Genomic DNA, 20,568 nt, shown 5'->3' on the forward strand with positions numbered 1-20,568 from the left:
CGAGAATTAAAATATAAATTTATAAAAACATTTACATACGATAATTGAGAACAAAAAAAATTTATTAACTTTCGTAACTCGAATATTTTTCTGTAACTAAATTCTTAAAACATTCAAGTTTAACTAAATGAGCTTTTAAACAGTTTTATCGGAAGATTTCTTATAAAAACAGCCATTTTACATGTATCAGCTAATATTAGGATAACTCCGGTATATACCACATCTATCAGAAACTTAATTTATTAAGTATTATTTACTATGTTTAAAGTAAATGAACTATATGAGTAAAAACTTTGTACTTCTACTATTAAAAAAAATATTGGAAATCCGAAATATTTACATTTCGTATTAAAAAACAAACTTTTTAAAACATTTGTATTTTTGCCGTATATCCCATAGAGATGGAATATATGGCTACTCTATAAGGGGAGGGGGTATACAGCTCATGAACAATTTACAAATAATGCATATAAATAAGTTGTAAAATGACACAATAACTTATAAAATGCGTTCATAAAATTTTATTAAGGAATACAAATGATAAATGTGTATATGTGTAATAAATAATAATTACAATCTTCCCACATGTATTACAAGTGTTATAACATGAGGTACATATTTCATGTAATGCATTCATTGCATTTAGTGCACTGAATTTAATCTGCCCACTTTGTATACTTAGGACATAAATCCCTCCCGTTAAAAATGCCATGGGATATACAAGACAACAAACTAAACAAAGAATACAAGAGCAAAGTACTTGTATTTTGTTATACAACATGCTTTACTATTCCTCTACTCATGTATCACGAAATAACCATTAAGTCTTTTGCACGTCCTACAGTAATCATTTTGTAGATTATATTTTATGATGGTGCTACAGTGACAAATGTCGATTGAACTCACAATAATTTCATTAATATTAACAATAACTGAAATCATAACACAATACTAATATAACATAAAGGCATGTAACAAAGTAGTTGCGGGAAAATTACCCCAACTCCTTCTATTTTTTTCTGACTTCTGCGGCGTAAATCCCAGCGCGGCGTATTTGCCGGAGTTATATCACGATATATATCACGATATTACGTTTGCGGTTACTTACACAGCCTGTTGATACTGCCGCTGTCAGAATGTCGGGGCGGTGTGGTTTCTCTTGCACCCGCGGCATAATAATCCCGTGGACGACGCACGTGCGCAGTGCCTTCCGGAGAATCCAGACTGAGGCTCTTCATCCGCAGATTCAGCCTCTCGCGTCTACGTTGAGGACTATGCGGTGCTTGGTTTTTCATAATTATTGGTTAGAAACGTGTTAGCCACAGTGAAAGTTGCATTTTCCACGCTGACATCGAAAATTAGACATAATAAATCGCGACTGATAAAGGAAATCTCTGAAATTATGAAAATCTAAGCCGTTCTGATATGTATATGTCTTCTTTTAATGAACAATTTAAATTTGTTCTATAAAAGATGAATTAATGAAAAATTAAAAATAATATTTCTTTTTAACAAAACATTTCATAAAGATAAGTAGCCTAGCTTATAAAAATAATCTCCAAATTGATTTAGTAATGTTAAGTTCCAAATCTGAATATTTAATTTCAATCTGAATATTTATTCAATTTCTGTCCTTTCAATAAAATTTATTTTAAAATTTTCAATCGCGACTCTTTAATGACTACTGTAGATAAAAAAATTCCGAAAAAAAGTAATGAATAATTAATGAAATTTCCATAATTAGTTGAATGATAGATAATTCCATTTCTACAAGTAAAATTCGTTTTTTTACAAATAAAGTTCGTGAAGGTATCTATCTTGAAAGAGAAAATCGATCGTCAGCGTCGAATATGGAAATACTGACTGCACGAGCAAGCAGAGCAAGCAATTTTTTTTACAAATGCACTCTAATTACTTAACATAATTTATATACTGAAATAAAAAGCTTACAAGCAGCACTATTATAACGGGACACGACTCGCAACAAAATATGAAAAATATCGAAGTTGCGGAAAATAAGATTTTTATTTACAATATTTACATGTGCTTTCGGAAAAAACTCGCAAATAATATTCTGGATGTGGGCGCGTAAAATAATAATTCTCTGCATAACAAACCCTTTAGTTCTATTATTCTAATTGCAAGTAATTATATTTTCTTCTTCTCCTAATTGCGTATTTCGACGGTATAAGTGTTATATTGTACAACGATAAATTATAACAACAAAAACTGCAATACTCACAAAGTGTACAAAGATTCAACTGACGAGTCTTTTGGAGCAAAAAAAACGAGCATTTCTCTCGCAATGAACTTAAAGCATCGTTATATAAAGACGTTACAATGTCTCTCTAAGCTTATTGTTAAATATTTACTTTCATCGCTCTACCGCCGACAAAAGCACGTTTCTAAAATTTTATAACACAGAGCTACATGATCAACTGTCCTAAGATTGTTTTCGTTTTGATTTCATACACTGTACACTATGAAATAAAAATAAAGAAACGAAAGAGAAAATGTTGAGCGATTAAGCAGCGTATTGGTGATAGAAATAAACGCGGAATAAATCCTATTTCGTTTGCGATAATAAAAGACCCCCATCATATACAGTGGAGCCGATAAAATAGCCTCGCTATCAGCGTAAAAAGCGATAGTGGCCGTGTTATGTCGATTTAAATCGACAGCAAAGCGCAAATTGTCTTCCGCAAGTTGTATTTACATACTATGTAACGAACCACAAGCTGCGATTGGTTTTTTATTCACTCAATAAATCCGTTTTTGCGATTTAATATTTGTCACAGTCGATATCTACGAACATACAGTTATTGAAACGTATTTGAAGTTTTCTATGAAAAAATAAGATTTTTTTTTAATTTAATTTTTTTAAAATTCGTATTTATAAATCATTTATACTGTCTCTTGGAGTGAAATCTTACTAAAAAAGAGTGAAAATACTGTCACTATTGAAAAAGAGTGAAAATATTTGTACTCTTGAATAAAAGTAGCAGATTGTCACCCTTTTGGAGTGAGATTCATTTCAAAGGAAAGAAATCTTACTCCTTTTAAAGAAATGAGATTTTATTCCTTTAGAGTGAATTTCACTCCAAAAAAAGTGAAAATCTGTCACTCTTATTCAAGAATGCAAATATTTTTACTTCTTTTTTAATAGTGGCAATATTTTCACTCTTTTGGAGTGAGAGTTCACTTGAAGAAATTTAGAAAAAACGTTAACGAAAAATAAAACGAAAAGTATATAAGGAAAAAAGCCTTAAATAAATCGATTGAAATATCTTGAAATGATGATTTAATAATCCGCGAAAACGTAAGATAGAAATGTAATAATCCCATAAGTTTTCTTTATTCTGATATTCCTGCGGACAAATTCTTCTATATCTTAATTTACGTTTTATGCATATTATATTTTCGAAATATTTTCGAATGGTTTATATTTCAAAATAGTTAGTATATCAAACTGGAACTTTTATTCAACTTATATTTTAGTTCAGAACGACAGCTTTTGAAACGGTGCTCTCCCGTTAAACAATCCTAAGCATGATGGATCGCAAATGATCGTTGCAATGTCGAATGGGTATGTGTATGTGTGTGTATGGATATATAAATAGGCAAATACTTCGTGATGGGCGAATCAGGTTCAATTTAAAAACATGTATTTGCGCTCTTCTCGCCAATCCTGCGTGATCCTATGTATTTGCGCTCTTTCTCTATATTCTGGATATCTCATCGTATTTTTCCGTCTCTTCTTCGTGCAGCTAGCTAATTATTTCAGGGAAGTAAATTTCCAATGATCATGCATTCGTGATGAGTTCGAGTCGCGTGAGGAATCTGCTTTTCGATTGTTCTGGATATAATATATAGCGGTCTATTATATGTATATAGAGCCGGATCGATACATTCGAGAATCAAACAGCCACGTTTGCGCATCTGTCCGATATTCGCTGTCTCTGTGGTCATCCATTAGCGTCTATTAATCAACGAGCGCGAAATATCTCCTCAAACATTACGAAATGTAGTCAAGGACGTCAAGGTATAGTTAATTAATGTATAGATGATGTTATTTATTGTTATACAATATACAATACGGACTAAATACGTTATAATAGACATATCGAAATGTCCATTGGATATTTTTAAATATCCTGAAACATTCTAGATTTTTTAATATTTAATAATACTGCTATTATACATAGCCGTGAATCGCGCACAGATATAACATAAAATATTCATTACGTCCTCTTCATGTAATAGTCCCTCATGTATAATAATTTACGTGGCAGTTAAACGAACGTTTAATGCTTGTTTCTACTAACAGATTAATTTTTAATCTCGGTTCGATATACTCTCAATGTCTAATTTCTAATGCTCACTTCTATTAATTAAGAATTAAACTTAATCTGAATTTAACTCACATTTTTTATCTTCTTCCAGTTCTAAGAATTAGAAAAAGATGAAAAAATAAATAAACCGAGATTAAAGTTAAGCTACATTGGTAGAAATGAATACAATTCTTATAATTCTGTAGAAAAAGATGAAGAGAATCGAACCGAGATTAAAGTTAATCTATATTGATGGAAACGAGAGCATAAAAATCCAGGGATTATCGGGATATATTTAGATATCCGATGGATATCCAAGAATGTCCGTCAAATATATGGTTTTCTCGTACGGAGTCGTGGGAAGAAAATCGGGCCACACAAAGACCGAGTCGTACAAACGAATAAATAAAATCGATAGTGCTCGAGCGAAAAGAAAAATGACGAGACCGACGACGCCGTGGTGTCCTCGGGATAGATCCTTCCCGAAAGGATTTGTATCCACGGATGCACTCGCGCAAATGCGTCATTCGACCGAGACGACGCGACGCGACGCAACGCGATGCGACGCATCGTCATCGTTTTTTATTGGCGCCGCGCTGTGCTTGCACGTCCATCTCGGGTGTCCTTAGCGAAGCCGACGTCGAAGGCGATTCCTGCGACATCAGCACCAGAGGCTGCCCGAAGGGTCGCGTGCCGGAAGTGGATCCACCGCTGCCGCGCCCTGATCAATCAAATTTCAACAACGGTCACAGCGAACATGCGACATTCCGATCTCTTTCGGTGGAAGTCAGTTTGCTTCTGATTCACTCTCCACTCGATTTCTCAATTGATCTCTCAGTCTCAAGGTTGTTTAGGGTTATAGAATCGTCAAACTCGCACAAGTTCTCGTTAAGCTAGCACAGGCTAGAAATCTCAATGTTACTGATGTTCTTCGGCAGGTTAGTTGATATTCGGTGATATTCTTTTCTCGTTAGTTGCTCCTTATGTTAACCTCCGTTATTTGGGTTTTTTTTTTGTGTACCAATGTTTTTATTATGATATTATAATTTCATTTCGCAAATGTCTACTGTTGTAAAAAATTTGCGACTATAAACGAAAAGAAAGGATGGAAGCAATAATTAAATGATCGTAAAAGTATCAAACATATATAATAAACGTTGTAATTAACTTAATCACTATATAGAGCGTTATTATTTATTAATATCTACTTATTGTGTTACATTGAATGTGTTTCAATTATTACGGTTACTAATACCGTTATCATTATCAGCCGTTATTATTATTACAGATATTACATATGACAGAAAGCTAATGAGGGGTGATTTGGGATGGGGACTTGATAAGCCGTCCGCGATGAGAGTCAAGAGGGCGATAAGCGATAAAATATTTCTCTCGTCGTCGAGGAAACATCCACGACGACAAAAATCAGCCCAAAAATCTTGATTTATCGTCATTCTTGACACGAAAAGTCCCTTAAAACTGAATATGTTTGAAACGAAAACTGTAAAATGCACAGTTTATTGTTAGAAGAATTAGATAATAAAACTGTTTGACGAATCAATACACTTGCACGTATTTTATATATAAAATTATTAGCGATAATTACTATTATATCTTAAACATCTAGAAATAATTTATCAAAATTGTATAAAAAACATTAGTACAATCTTTCTTGTATTAATATTAATTGTATTATATATATATATATCATATAATTTAAAGATCATTAAGAGTTATTAAATAATAATAATAATAGAACAGATAAAAATACAAAAGTAGAACGTGTGATTGGGCAGATTTGTCGTCCTGGGTGTGACAAATGTAACAAATGTAACGTCGTATCGCTATAGATAATCTTTTCGATATAACGTAATAACATAGCGTTAAATAATATCAACAATGACGTCAGCGACTTACCTCTAAAAATCGATCAAATTATTTATCTTAATGATAAGCAGAATACAGAATAGAAGAAGAAAGAAGCAGCAATAGAAGAAGATAAGTGTAGCAGAAGGAGAAGAAGAAGAAAGGAGTGTACACATTGAAGAATCGATAGATTACGAATTTTACGAGTCATGTCCCTGAAGAAGACGAGCGGCTTTACATAAACACATGAATGAGTACAGACCTTGGAACTGACAGTACTGGAGCACAAACGACATTAAACACGCACACACATACACGTGCTCTTAAAAAGGAATAATACACAAATTCAATTACATAACAGCAACTTAACTAGCAGTCGAGAAGATAGGAATATGAAATAGAATTTTGATTTTACGTTTGACTCATATACATTCTAGTTTTGATAAGATTTTTACATATGAACAATTAAAAAAAATAAGTGTATACAGTGCATTTCATTAAATTCAGTTTATATTTCTATCTTCTTTTTCATGTAAGTATAAGAATATAATAACTACAATACTAAAAAAAAATAAAAATAATAATTAAAAGATTACTTATCTCCTTTACAGTTTCAATAAAAGAAACTATTCAGTTTACTGAATTAAAATAAAAATTTGGGAATATTACATAGAATTATATAGAAAAAAAAATGGATTAAATATCGATACGAACTTGCAATTAGATTATATAAAATATAAGATACACATTCAAGAAATACGTTGCTCCAGTACTACGTCAACAGAGAGATATGTCCTCCAATAACTGAGACATGTTTCAGCTTTGAAAGCGTATCTATTGTTAAAACTGAACTATAGCTTTGGATATCGAATTCCATGAATTTTTCCCCATGACGGATTACACTCAGATTACAGCACTCAAAGAGTGAGATTCCTATTTAAGAAATGCTACTAAAAATTCCACCCCATCAAATAAGAAGTTTGAGAAAAAAACCCAGTATTGTGTATTTTTATAATAGCTTAATAAAATTCAACAGTTTAATAACGTTATATAAATAATATATAGCGACAAAATTCTGGAACATGAGATTCGAGCTTCTTGATCTCGAGATCCCGGTGAATGTCGCGCATGTAATCCGCCATTGTACGTGGGAAAATTTTCGGGGTTCCGACGTACGTTCCAAGGTCGGCAGGAATTCTTGGTAGTGCGCCTTACCAGAGGTGGACGAGGAACAGGGATGGGAGGAAGCCCTCGCTGACGAAGGTGCTGCACCGGAAGGAGGGTGTTCTGCTGTGGGAGGCGTAGGTGGTGAGTTTGTCGAGTTTCCACGGATCTCGCCTGCCTGCTTCAGCACCTGGTATATGGCGTCCACGTCTGTCCATACGGGATAAAGAGACACAGCAATGCAAAAGCGCACCGAACGGACTATTCGTGATTTTTTGAATCGCGCGCTCAGTCAAGTGCTCAATTTCCTCCACGTTGATCTGTCTTCTTCTTCCCTTTTTTCGTTGATAAATGAGATGACGCGCGATAAACGATATAGCGGCTTTGGCAACAGCACGAACGAACGAATAATCTTCACGATAAATATTAAATCGTAGTGTAGAGAGATGCTCCATAGAAAATAATGAAGTCTTCTTTTCGAAATGACTCAACAGCTTCAATAAAATCTTAATTTGATGTTTATCATTATCTAATATTTCATGGTAAAATTTTGAATTATCCAATTAGTGTTATCCAATTAAATTTTTGTAAAGAAAAACAAGTTTTAGTCCATAATAAAGAATATTATTGGCTATATCAAATCCAACTTTGTAGACGAGCAATTTACTCTTTCACTACTTTTTAATACGCAACAGTTACACAGTTTCAGCGAATGAATGGAATTGTATGTGTAGAATAAGTCTTCAAATATTTTTTGAAAAAGTTTTTAGATTAAAAAGCTAAAAAATACAATTCAGATTCTACTAAAAATTATTTGATAAACAATTCTCCGTTATATAGGAAAGTTATATAATTTATTTATTTTAATGACTTTTATTTTTCAAGAGTTCCACCGTTTTTTCTTCTAAATCCATTCACTCGTCACTATACGTAGAACACGACAAAGAGAAATTGCAAAAAAAAAAGTCCTCTCGCGTTGGCTGTATTTCCGAATAGATTTCTAACAATTTTTAACTACCCGTCATGCATGAAGGGAAACCCGACGTTCTCCCGCAAAACAGGAAAAAAACAGAATGATCCCCCCGATCCAATCGGCGAGAGATAACAGGCTTATCGAGAAATCGACCGGTTCCCTTCGTTCATCGATAAAATGTCCTCGACAATGAGAGAGCTGTCGCGTCGCTGATGGCGGAGGGAGAAAGGAGGGAAAAACACGCGTCGTGGATCTCGTGTATCTAATTTGTACTCACTGTGCTCGGATGATGCTGGCACCTCGTCGGTGGTTACTTGAGTCTTTTGTCGCCGTAGAAGCGGTATACCGCCGCCCTTCTTCGGCGCCAGGCTTGGGCACAATGCTGGTTGCACCATGTTGATGCAGTCCGTATGCGCGTTTGCCTTGCAACCGCGACATCGGACACCCTGACGGCTGTGGCCGCGCAGTACCTGGCCGCACGCGTCGCACGGTGTAATCTTACGGTACGTATATTCGCGCCAAGTATGCCCACCCTCGGACTCGAGGCTCTTCCTGTGAAAGCAATCTTCCTTGTTCACGGATTCCTCGGGTTTCGCGAAAGTCGACGTGCGCGTGTTTCCTTGCGATCGTGCGATTATTACCGTTTCATACGTGTTCTTGCGAGGAAGAGTGCATTATTAAATAAAAAATGCAAATTAAATAAAAAAACTTGTATAATTTTTTAAAAATAAATATTATTACTTAATAATTAAAAATTAAATTAAATATATAAATATATTAAATATATAAATTAAATATATAGGCTACACGAGTAAAAGTTGGAGATGTCGAGTTCTAAATTGATATTTAATATTTAAAACTTGGATAAGAATATGGAAGAAACAAACGTTTCAATTTTGCATAAGCTAAATAATTAAAGTAATAAACAATTAAATAATTAAATGAATAAAAAATAAATATGAAAATTAAATTTTTGTATTTATTTTTTATTTAATTGTTTATTACTTTTAATAAATTAAATTGTTGTATTTATTTTTTATTCATTTAATTATTTAATTTCTTACTTTAATTACTTATTAAATTAATTAGCTTAATTAAATTAATTAGCTTATAACAACAAATGTGATATTGATCCACCGTGGCAAGTGGAAATGACAAACATTAGCAATAAATGCAAAAAATGAATAGAACAATTTTTTTTAAATTGCAATGATCAATTTGGACGATATTACGTTGCAATATTGGACAATAACGTAATGGAAGATATCGAAAACGAAAAGAAAAGTGATTCGGAATTTTGTAACGCTTTGTATGTATAATTTGAATTTTATTGTTAATCTACTTGGCGTTGCGGAACTTTTTTATTATTAACTATACTTGTTACATTGAGGCTGACCTAATAAAGGAAACATTTGTTTCTTATATATTCTTATGTTTTGAATATTAAATATCAATTTAGCACTCGATATCCAACTTTTACTCATAGCCATACAATTTAATTAATAATTTTTTTTACCCAAGAATAGAATTCAAAATTAATCCTCTGTCAGTCTGGGTTTTTTTTTTGGCACAAACGAAATTTCACTTTCAAAGGATTAATTATATGGAAAAAGTGATTTTAAATTAGCTGAATCCGTGATATTTTATAATATATGTTGATCAAAAATCTCTATAAACACAACCATCGAAAATGAGCAGATTTTGCTGTAATTTGAAAATTGTTATTTTTAGTTCAATTGGACTGAAGAAATATCTTTATTTACGGTATACAATTTGTTTTTTTAACTGTATAGGCATGTATATACATAACTGTACGTATGTCCATACGTAATGTCAAATGTACGAATGAAATAACCATCGACACAGACATATACATATACACATAAGGTAAAAATACTAGTTGTGGATCACTCTTTAAAAAAATTCACTTTTTTATCCGAAACAGTTAATAAAATACTTAACTTACTTTTACTGGTTATAATTGATCATAAAGATTACATTATGGATGATTTTATTTCATTTTATTACCGTTTTATATATGTTTTAATTTAAATTAAGTAAAGTAATGACAAGTATCCACAATTAGACCTCATGTAATTGGGGATCAATGCCAATCAATGCTTTATCCTTTTTGATAGCGTTACTACATTCCATAAGAATAATAAAAATGATTTGCGCATGCATATCGTAATATAACGAAATTATAATTGATAATCCACATCTAGTTCTAAGATCTAATTGTGAATCGTGATGCAATTTTAACACATTCAAGTTTATTTTAAATTAGTGACAGTTAAAAATCAATGATAATTAAAATTCTAATAATAATTAATGAAAATTGAACATTTAACAATAAAAAACAATTAAATTATGAATAGTAATACTTTTTGCATATAGACTATATATACTATTTTATACTATTCTATTTCGATACTTAAAACCAATAAATTTTTTCGGGATGACATTATTTGTAAGAAGTGACACGTTTTTAAACATTTTTATAATAAATTTACGCAATAAAAGTATCGTTATAACATAATGATTAAACAAACACCTGTGGACACATTTACTCTCAACTGAACATAACGTTTTCGGTTTTTTCCATGAAATCTAATGCTATTTATTACCTACTATAAAAGCTATAAGATAATTTTTATGACATTACATTTTGAATTTTTGAAGATACATATGTTGGTTAACCTCGCACATTTAATTAGTAACATCAATAAAATGCGCTGTTCTTGTAATAAATTAAAATCAATTGACACTTGAAAGAGATAAAACAAATACTAAAGAATCTTATAATATGTACCATTTAATTGAATATACTATAATTATTTAAATATAAAGTGATTCGGAATTAGTGCCTCATCCGCATCTAGTGCTTTTATCCTATAATGTTACGTATACATCTGTACTACCTCTCTCCCTGCCATCCATTAACAAAGAGACATAAACTTTAATATACATACAAATGGTTGTATGTTACATGTTTAACTGTATAAATGTTTATTGTTTATACAGTTACAAAAACTTTCAAACGATGCTACAGCAAAATCTGTCTATTTTTTATGGTATTTATGTCCATTTCTACCAATGTAGATTAACTTTAATCTCGATTTAATTTACGTATTATCCTTTTCTAATTCTTAACACTAGAAAAAGATAAAAAATAAGTTAATCTACATTGGTGGAAACGGGCGTTTATCAGTATCTCATAAGTTACAAAATAGCACAGTTTTAGCTAATTTGACTAAAAGCACTTTTTTCATATAATTAGTTTTTCCAATCTCAAATTTTAAATTTTATTGAATAAAGCTTTTAACATTTGAGTTCAAAATTATTTGATAATATAATAGAGATGTTGAAAAGTTATCTTGAATTTCTTTGAAAGTCTAAAATGAAAAAGAATTTAATTAGACTGAACAAAAAAAAGATCCAGATTGCAGACGGAGGGAACAAAAATATGATTGCAGACGGAAGATTAATATAGCGGATATAATATTTCTCTTTTTATTAATTATATAACAAAAGGTCGGAAGAAAATAAAGATATTCTGTTAACATACAAAGATTTAATTCAACATGGTCTGTTAATGTGTAAAAATAAATAATGAGAATTAAATCAACTCTCCGATTAAATAGTAAAAATTTTATTAAGAGCGATTTCATGTTTCAAGTAAATATCCGTTTTCAAACGTTTACAAATGACAAATGTAAAGTCGCAATATCAACTGATGTTCACGAACAATCTGAAACTTACCTGGACATGGCGACGACGGTGGAAACTGCGTGGTACATGGTTGCCTGCTTTCCTCTTTATTAGTCGAGCATTCGCAAAACAGTATCTACGGTTATTCAAAGTCCCTTTCGTCTAACGTCTATGGTTCCCCTAATTGGGAAACTTACAAAGCACACGGAAGTAAAAGCATATATTAACTCAAACATCTCGTCTTGAGAATTCACTTTGACAACAATCGTTCTATAAGTCTGCGAAGGTGCAACAAGAAAAACTTTATTTACTCTATGCTGTTTGTTTTCTAAGATGACGGTGAAGGCGTTTCCATTGCCGGTGAAATGTTTGACGAGTGAATTGTTTGCGAAACACAAATTCAAGTTTTCCTTGTAGAACTTTCGCATTTAATTCAGTTAATACATCAATATTGAATAAGAGTACCTACGGTGACTACATTTCTAATTTAACTTTCAAAATTTGTGAGAAAATTTCTAATTTCCTATTAAAATAACGGATGGAAAAATAATTAAAGTCGAATTAAAATCATCTATCTACATCAAGATAAAGCGATATCTAATCTTTGAAGAACATTCGTTATTTCATTTATTCATGCATATGTTACGTTGGATTCGCAAAATGCTTCTTTTTAAATAACAGATGTATATATATATATATGTGTATGCATGTATACACACTGAGAGATAAGAAGAAAAATTAGAGTAAATTATTTTTTTAGCAATACATCTTTTGAAGTAGAACTTCGAGTTATACAACTATATATCATTTTTACTTCTTTTCAATGTTGGCTAACGAAATTTCCAATTTGCGCATCCCACGAATGTATCCCAGCTGCGCTATTCTCTACTGAGCGTCTCGAAACAAAGTTTAGCAAAGAGAAACACGAATGAGACAATCAGTCAGATTTACTCGAAAAATGATCCTCTTTCATTTCTGGGATTTGTATTGAAGAGAGTACATATAGAAAGCAAATATATAGTTCTCAGTATCGCCCGGCAAAAACCATCTCCGAAAACTTCGGCGCTTTTTCGCGGCATGCACGTGATGGAAATTGGTATTAGTAGAAAGGAAAGTAGCTCACTTGTCGGATAACGGTGGTGTCGTGGGTGAACTAGTCTTTAGGCTTTTGAATGCTTTCAGCCATTTCAGCTTGGGACTTCCGGTTGAGCCATTTGACATCTTCCGACTGGTCATTCCATCCGGTTGACCAACTTCGCCTCCTCCGAAAAGTTCCTTCTGTAATTGACAAAAAAAAATATATATATATATACACACACACACACACTCACATACACTCACATCTTATATATAACATATTTTCAATAATTAAAAAATTCATGTAAAATATTTCCGTGATTGTTTTTATAGCAAATAATATGTGGAAAAATTTAGCATTATTTTAATATGAAATGTGAAATGTTTAGTGTTGACAAATTTTATTTTTGGAAACATAAAATTTAAAAAACACAAATAATTGAAATTTAAAAAAAAACCGAAAAAATTTAGGATTAGTAAATATTATAATAGAATTTTATTTAATTTCTTTAAGTTAAAACTTAACGGAATTTTACTTCGAGAATTTTTATTATTGCAATAATTAACGTTGATGATCAAACAAACTATAATAAATGAGGTAATATGCTATACGAAATTTGCAGTAAGGAAGGTTCGATACCGATTAATAAATTTTACTTTTTATTTAATTACATTGGATTAGACCTTAACAGAATTTTACTTTGAGTTTTAATTATTATAATTAACGTTGGAAATCAAACAAATTACGAATGAAGTATTTTACGCTGTGCGAAATTTTTATTAAGGAAATATGAGCTCGATATTGATTAATGACTCCAAAGGCGATCTAGAACATTCTGTATAAATTTACGCTTCGTGCATAAGAGAAGAGTCCATTACCGTTCGCACACGGAAACACCCTAAACGACGATGATGATTACATGCTTCTTTGCGTATCAATTCGCGTGTTTACACATCTCTATGAATGAGTAAGGAGCGAGCCCTACACACGTGACTCAGGATGAGTTTAATCTATATCCACGTGGGGAGTATTATCCCAACGACTCCTTTGTAGTTATTATTTATATTATATGCCACCTGATCGAATAGTCACGTGCAAAACAACGAGATTATATATATTTCACGCACGATTTAGCGATTCGACGAATTATGTCTTTTAATTAAAAATTCCGAGGCTCTCAAATAAAATAAATAGTCGTCGACAATTGCTGCATATAAATCTCAACGTGAACAACAGTTACTCCTTATTAATGTTGCTCAAAAAAATAATATCTATGGAGAATAAATGCGATTCTTTTATAAGCGATTCTTTTAAATAGTGATTATAGCTACATTATTACACTTTCCTAATTTCTACAAGATAAAAGGATAAGGTTTTCTCGTTCAGCGATTAAGAGTTTCATCTCTGTCGCAATACTCGCTTAGCAACATGTTAACCTGAAAACGAATGCGTCAATACACCACCCTGGTTGAAACGTTTCTATGGAGATATCATTGCGATTCACCCATTTTCAACTGTAGGAATATATTCATTGACAATACATGCATGTCAACTTTCATTGATCCTCGTGGTCATTGAGAATATACTCGGCCATTGTTCTCTGTCGTAACATTAGCCTCTTTGTGCTCGACTTCACAATGAATAAGTAACTCCTTATCCGTTTAATAACACAATCCCTCCCTACGTTCGAATAATCATTATATAAACTTGATTAATACATTAATATACATTTTGCAATTACTTTTAATTAATATTACGATTACCAAACGTAAAATCACGTAGATTCAATTTAAAATGTAACGAAAATCAATAAATGATAATATTGTGTCATTATGAAATAATACCACCAGATAATCAAATATTAATGTTCTTAATAATCATAGATATTAGGAGCACTGTTAAGCACTTTTTTCAACCAGGGCGGTCTGCTCGTGATGTAGACGTCGAGCGAGTCCACTGGATGTAGCACCCTTGTGGTATAGCGTGCTCGGCACCATAATTCACCAGAAGAAAAAATACTAACGACTCGCGTACGTAACGTAGTCCATCCCATTCTTCAGACTTGGACACGATCACGATTTGATTATTACGATGAGCGGTGGTAAAACGGCAGCGCGCGGTCAGACAGCGACGATCCTGCTCGCCTGACCTGGATAGACGGACTCTCTCTCGACGAGGCCAGAAATGGATTTTCAGACGCTCGTGCTCGCCGATGACCCAGTTGCAAAGGCGCATGTCGCGCGATTGCGCGCGCCAGTATTTATCCGGTGTTTAGGCTAAAGCGTACTAGTGAATGACCAATCGGTAGTGAATGGCCACAGACGAGCCTCCTACTTAGAAAACTTTTAAAAAGTGTACCGTTCATATTTGTCAACGTCGCATACACACACACACACACACACACACACACACACACACACACACACACACATACACATTAAGAAATCGCGTCTCCGAGGCGAGCAGACCGTAAACAATTCACCACGCGCAATATTTTTCCATACGCGTTTACTGAAATTACTTCATCTATTTAAAATTTAAGATTACACAACATTATTTCTTCTTTCGAATATATTTATTTCTCTTTTACAAATTCCACTGTTGCATTTAGATAATCTATTTTAGAAACAAAATTGTATTTTCCGTAGAAACGACAAATCCAATTTGCTAACATATTTTAACGAACGAATTTAGGTTTGCTCGTGATATATTTATAGCTGTAATAAAGTGACATAATTTATTTTGTAAACGTGATATTGCGTTGCTATCAGTTTTCAATATTGTCTCATTAATTAGTTACTGAAGACACGTGATTAATACTGGCAATTTCATTAGCTTTAACATACCTTTTTATCAATTCTGGATAGTGCAATTTTCACTTTAAGTTAATAACGAACAATTGAGTAGCTCTTTACCGATCCATCCTGTATACTGTATACATAGATGAGGCTCTCGATGCTACGCGTGGTCGAACAAATTGGATGAAATGGAGAGGACTCGGAAGATAGATGCCTCTGATCCATTTTCATGAACATAGTCATTTAATATAGGACTATCTATCCTAATAGAATTGAATCGGAGTCTCACTTTACGATTTATATTTATTTTGTGTCCACTGCTGTGTTTCTATAACATATATTGTTATATTCCACAAGAGAATTTTATAACAGGATTTTATCGCATTTGAATGTGTATCTTATTTTTCACGAATCGTGTTATTGCAATAAATGGCATATAGCTCGTGGGATTGCATTTTAAAAAGCGCAAGTTGTGTGAGTAAATATGAGTACGCTTTTTGCATCGGGATGAATAAATGGCACGTCAGGCTTAGAGATGAATAAAATAATAAACGTGCGATGGACGCTGTAATATGGCGGTAATTACAACTAAAGGGAACAAAGAACGTGCTTACCTGTGCTTGCACCGCGGCTAGACGCAGTTGCGCAACGCCGAGGTCGAGACGCTTCAGAGAAATATCTTCTTGTAGCTCAGCTACTTTCGTGTAAAGATTACTCTCGGCACTCCTGCAATGGGAAGTGATAAAATAATTCTTGTCCATGTTTTTCACCGTAAAAGATTAAAAAACTGACGTATTTTCATGCGAGCTACCATACTGACTGTGAAAAAATATAACTATAAAGGTAACAAACGTTCGTAAGTCAAGAAACAATCTTGATTAACTCTACCCTTTGGGTAGAGAGAACTTTTATATTGAGAAAAAAATGTACTAAATTTTAATGAATATTTATTTGAATGGTGTTAAATATGTACTTATAATAAATAAATATTTACTCAATAATAATAACTCAAGTTAAATTAATGGTTCGAATAACTAGTTAATTGCGAATAATTGTGAGATAATATACTAGTTTGAATTAAAATCTTTCCTTTGCTGGTTTTTTGTAGACTTATCTACTCATTTAATTATTGTGTTTACAATATCGAGCGGATTTACTTCTTTTCTTATTTTATATTTATTTATTAGGGTTTAGAATTTTTTTCAGTATAATAAAAATTTGATGGAAAATGCATATTCAATAACAGTAAAAATAACAAAATTTATACATATTTTTGTCAAAAATATTTCACAAGGATTTTTTACGTTATAATAAGTTACATGAAATAAATGAATTATAAACTTGACAGGAATAAAAATTTCTGTTATAAAATATAAAGCAAAATCCAAGTAAAAAAAAGTTGCAAAAATGTTTTTTTACATATAATTAACATTGACTACCATAATGGTAACCGGTGCTATTAAGATTGCATTTCAAAACGTCCTCTCCGAGGAAGATTTTATTCTGTATATTATAGAATATCTATATATGTCCTATATGTATATTACGAGTAAAATTTTTCTCGAAGAAAAAGGACGTTTTGGAATGTACCCTAACTTTTTAAAATGCTTGCGAAAAATAAATATCATTTAACACAAAATTTTAAATGACATAAGTAGCTAGAACACCGTCATCAAGTAAAAAATGTATATTTCATGTTACTCACAAAAATAAAATATTTAATCATATTTAATCATACATATTTCTCATTAAACATATATTTAAATAATAAATGATAAAAATTTACTATGCGTACGCGCCACAAAAAATTGCTGGGCAGACAATGCGTGCTAGAAAAAATTATCCTACAGACTGACACGAGAGAGATGTTGTACGCTCGTTATTTGCAGAGTTACAAATACACGATTGCATTAAAAATAACTACGTACTTGCGCTGCATCCGCACGAGAGCGTCCAGAGAGTCTTGCAGACGACCTATTTCCTGGTTGAGGCTATCGTACTCATGTTTAAGATCCTCCATGAGCGGGAGCGTACTGGCGCCCGTTGGTACCAGTTCGTCCCTGAGTGTGGGTATTTGACTGATTCTCTCCATCGGTATCTGCTCGGGTGGTGCTGGCGCGACGTACAGGCGTCGCGGCGGCTTCCGCGGCGTCGCGTTCACGGATAGATTTCGCGCCAACGTCTTAAATAACGTTACATTTGCGTTACATTACCACTTATGACGATTTGATTTACGTCTCGTAACTGGCGAACGCAAAAATGAAAGAAAGTAAAACGCCATCGAATAAAATACATTCGCGAGCGAAATAACCGAGTAAATTGAAAATAGAATGATATAATGCAACGTAGCACAGTCTCGCAAATTTATGCGAGACATGTATTGCATTATGTGGCTTTAATATATTTTTTCATTGCAAATCGTATATCAATCGTCCCGAATTAAAGACCTTAATTACACGATGATGTACGCGAGAGATAGTCTCTTGCGATGTAGATAGGAATATACGTTTAAGGCCCAGTTTTTCATTTTTTGGTTAACTTATAGTTAAGTTTAACTTGATGATGATATAAAATTTGTATTTTTCTAACTGTGGTTATATACTCACTTAAATTGATAACAGTGATCAGACAATATATATGTCTAAAAAACGTCATAAAGGCATCATAAGGACGTCTTTATGATGTCCTCTCTTTGGAACGTACACATTTAAAAGCTATCCAAAAGATCATATCATAAAGACGTCTTCTACATATCGCATGTTGTCTGGAGAGTAACTTTTAAACTTAAACCATTAGTTAATGATTAATCACAGCTAGAAAAACATAATTTTTATATTATCATTAAGTTAAATGAGAAGAATAACTACAAGTTAACCAAACAATGAAATCCGGTGATGAAATGTCTAAGTGACGAACCGGTATTTCTGACGAGAGCCTGTTATCCGATCGACGTATTCAAGGAGGACAAATCAGTGGATATCAGCACGTTTGGTCAGCCGAATAAGTTAACTCATCGTACATACATATACATACACGAATAAACGCACACAAACGCGGCGATCTCGAGCGGCCAATATCCTAGATGCGTGCCCTCACAGTGAATATCACCGGCTTTAATCAGGCAGCCCTGTTTTCATTCTGTATCTCTCTTCTCGGAATACCGACGATCGTAATCCACCATCGGACACCTCACCGTCCCGAAATTGGATATATGCTCGGTACGTCTATTTGCTATGCGTGATCAATATGTCCGGAATAATCGTATCGTCATGGGCATCGTATCTGTGCACGATCGATCGGTTTCGCTTGACGTATCGAGTCGCGAGATTGACACGGTAGATGCTCGCCGATTTGAGAGATTTAACCTCGTGAAAGAGGAATAAGTTAGTGATAATTGCCAATTTGAAAGTTCCATAGATATTGCTTTAACCTAGAAATAGTCACCTGATCTTTTTTTTTTGTATAAATGATTACCTGAAGCGTTTTTATACCTCAATTAAAGTCACTATTATTACTAACTTGTTGTATATTATTGATTTTCCGATTTATTAGTACAATATTTGAGAACATTATGGATATGGATTTACTCCTGAAATTTCTGAAGAAAGTGAATAGAAGCCAAATAAATATTAAACACGGAATAAGCACGTTAATTAGCTTATTATGATAGTATTAAAAAAAATAAAAATTTTAATTAATATAATATTTTTCGGTGGAGTTGCATATTTAAGGTTCGTAAAGAATAATTATTAAAAAAGAAAAAAAATATGTTAAACAATATATTGTATGTACAAAACAATATTTTACATTTGAAATTAAAATTAAAAAACTTTAAAGGTTCAGCGGACTGATAAATTCAATAATAAATTCGTATAAGGACTAATTGAGCCAAGCACGTTATCAGTGCAAAAGAATATGTTGTTACAAAAATCTTTCAAACGTTTCGGTTCTCAACGGAACCATCTTCAGGGGATACCTAATTTACATTACATATCGGTTCTTATCATCTTTCGTCGTCTGTTACGCGTCGTTAGATTAACATAAAAACTTGTCGCAATTACTTCATGCCAGATCGCATTCGGAGTGGTGATCCCTACCAATTCAAATGAATATTCTTGTGCAATTATGATGGTATTGGCTTAGACATTTGGGAATTGTCGGACCGACAGGAAGAACGTTTATACGTCAACAGATTGTTGAATACATTTGGAATGACATCGTGTTTTACATTTGACCTTTTTTTGCTACTGGTGTGTAAAAATATCCTAGGTGACTATTCCCGAATTAATGAAAAATAGTGACAAGTTTCTTGCATTATTTCTTTCAACAAAATAAAAATATGTTCTTTTTATCATGATGGAACACTTTAAATCGCAGTGAAATAAAAAAGAAGAAAAAAAGAAAGTATATGTTTCTCACACGCAAAAAATATTTTGCTGCTCCAGCTAGAATTATCGCTGTTTTTTTGTATCTGATAGAAAATTGTGTATCACACACATAGAATTTATAGCACAAATCTAAATTCTACATATTTCTGTATGATTACATGCAATGCATATCCAATATCGCAGTATTTGCTAGAAATTTATCTATTTTAGCTAATTTTTCATACTTAGATAATTTTCACTATAACTGCAAGATCACTTT

At 32.6% G+C, this 20,568-nt stretch overlaps 1 protein-coding gene across 4 annotated transcripts in view; it reads right to left on the minus strand.

Annotated features, from left to right (window-relative positions):
• The window catches only part of Stacl (SH3 and cysteine-rich domain-containing protein), a 69,704-nt gene that overhangs the window by 4,979 nt on the left and 44,157 nt on the right, over positions 1-20,568 (minus strand). For 2 of the 4 annotated variants that reach the window (XM_011068665.2, XM_087408181.1), the window contains 7 exons: positions 17,850-18,103; positions 16,536-16,647; positions 13,169-13,323; positions 12,097-12,150; positions 8,612-8,886; positions 7,413-7,571; positions 1,109-1,282 (listed from right to left, as the gene is read on the minus strand). In XM_011068665.2, coding sequence (XP_011066967.1) covers positions 1,109-1,282; positions 7,413-7,571; positions 8,612-8,886; positions 12,097-12,150; positions 13,169-13,323; positions 16,536-16,647; positions 17,850-18,103 — 1,183 coding nt within the window. The remainder of the gene's footprint in view (positions 1-1,108; positions 1,283-7,412; positions 7,572-8,611; positions 8,887-12,096; positions 12,151-13,168; positions 13,324-16,535; positions 16,648-17,849; positions 18,104-20,568) is intronic. The other 2 variants (XM_087408182.1, XM_087408183.1) reach the window with 2 other exon arrangements.

The sequence above is a fragment of the Acromyrmex echinatior genome, chromosome 7 (assembly GCF_024713525.1).
Source record: "Acromyrmex echinatior isolate Ae372 chromosome 7, ASM2471352v2, whole genome shotgun sequence".
In the NCBI taxonomy this organism is placed as follows: Eukaryota; Metazoa; Arthropoda; class Insecta; order Hymenoptera; family Formicidae; genus Acromyrmex; species Acromyrmex echinatior.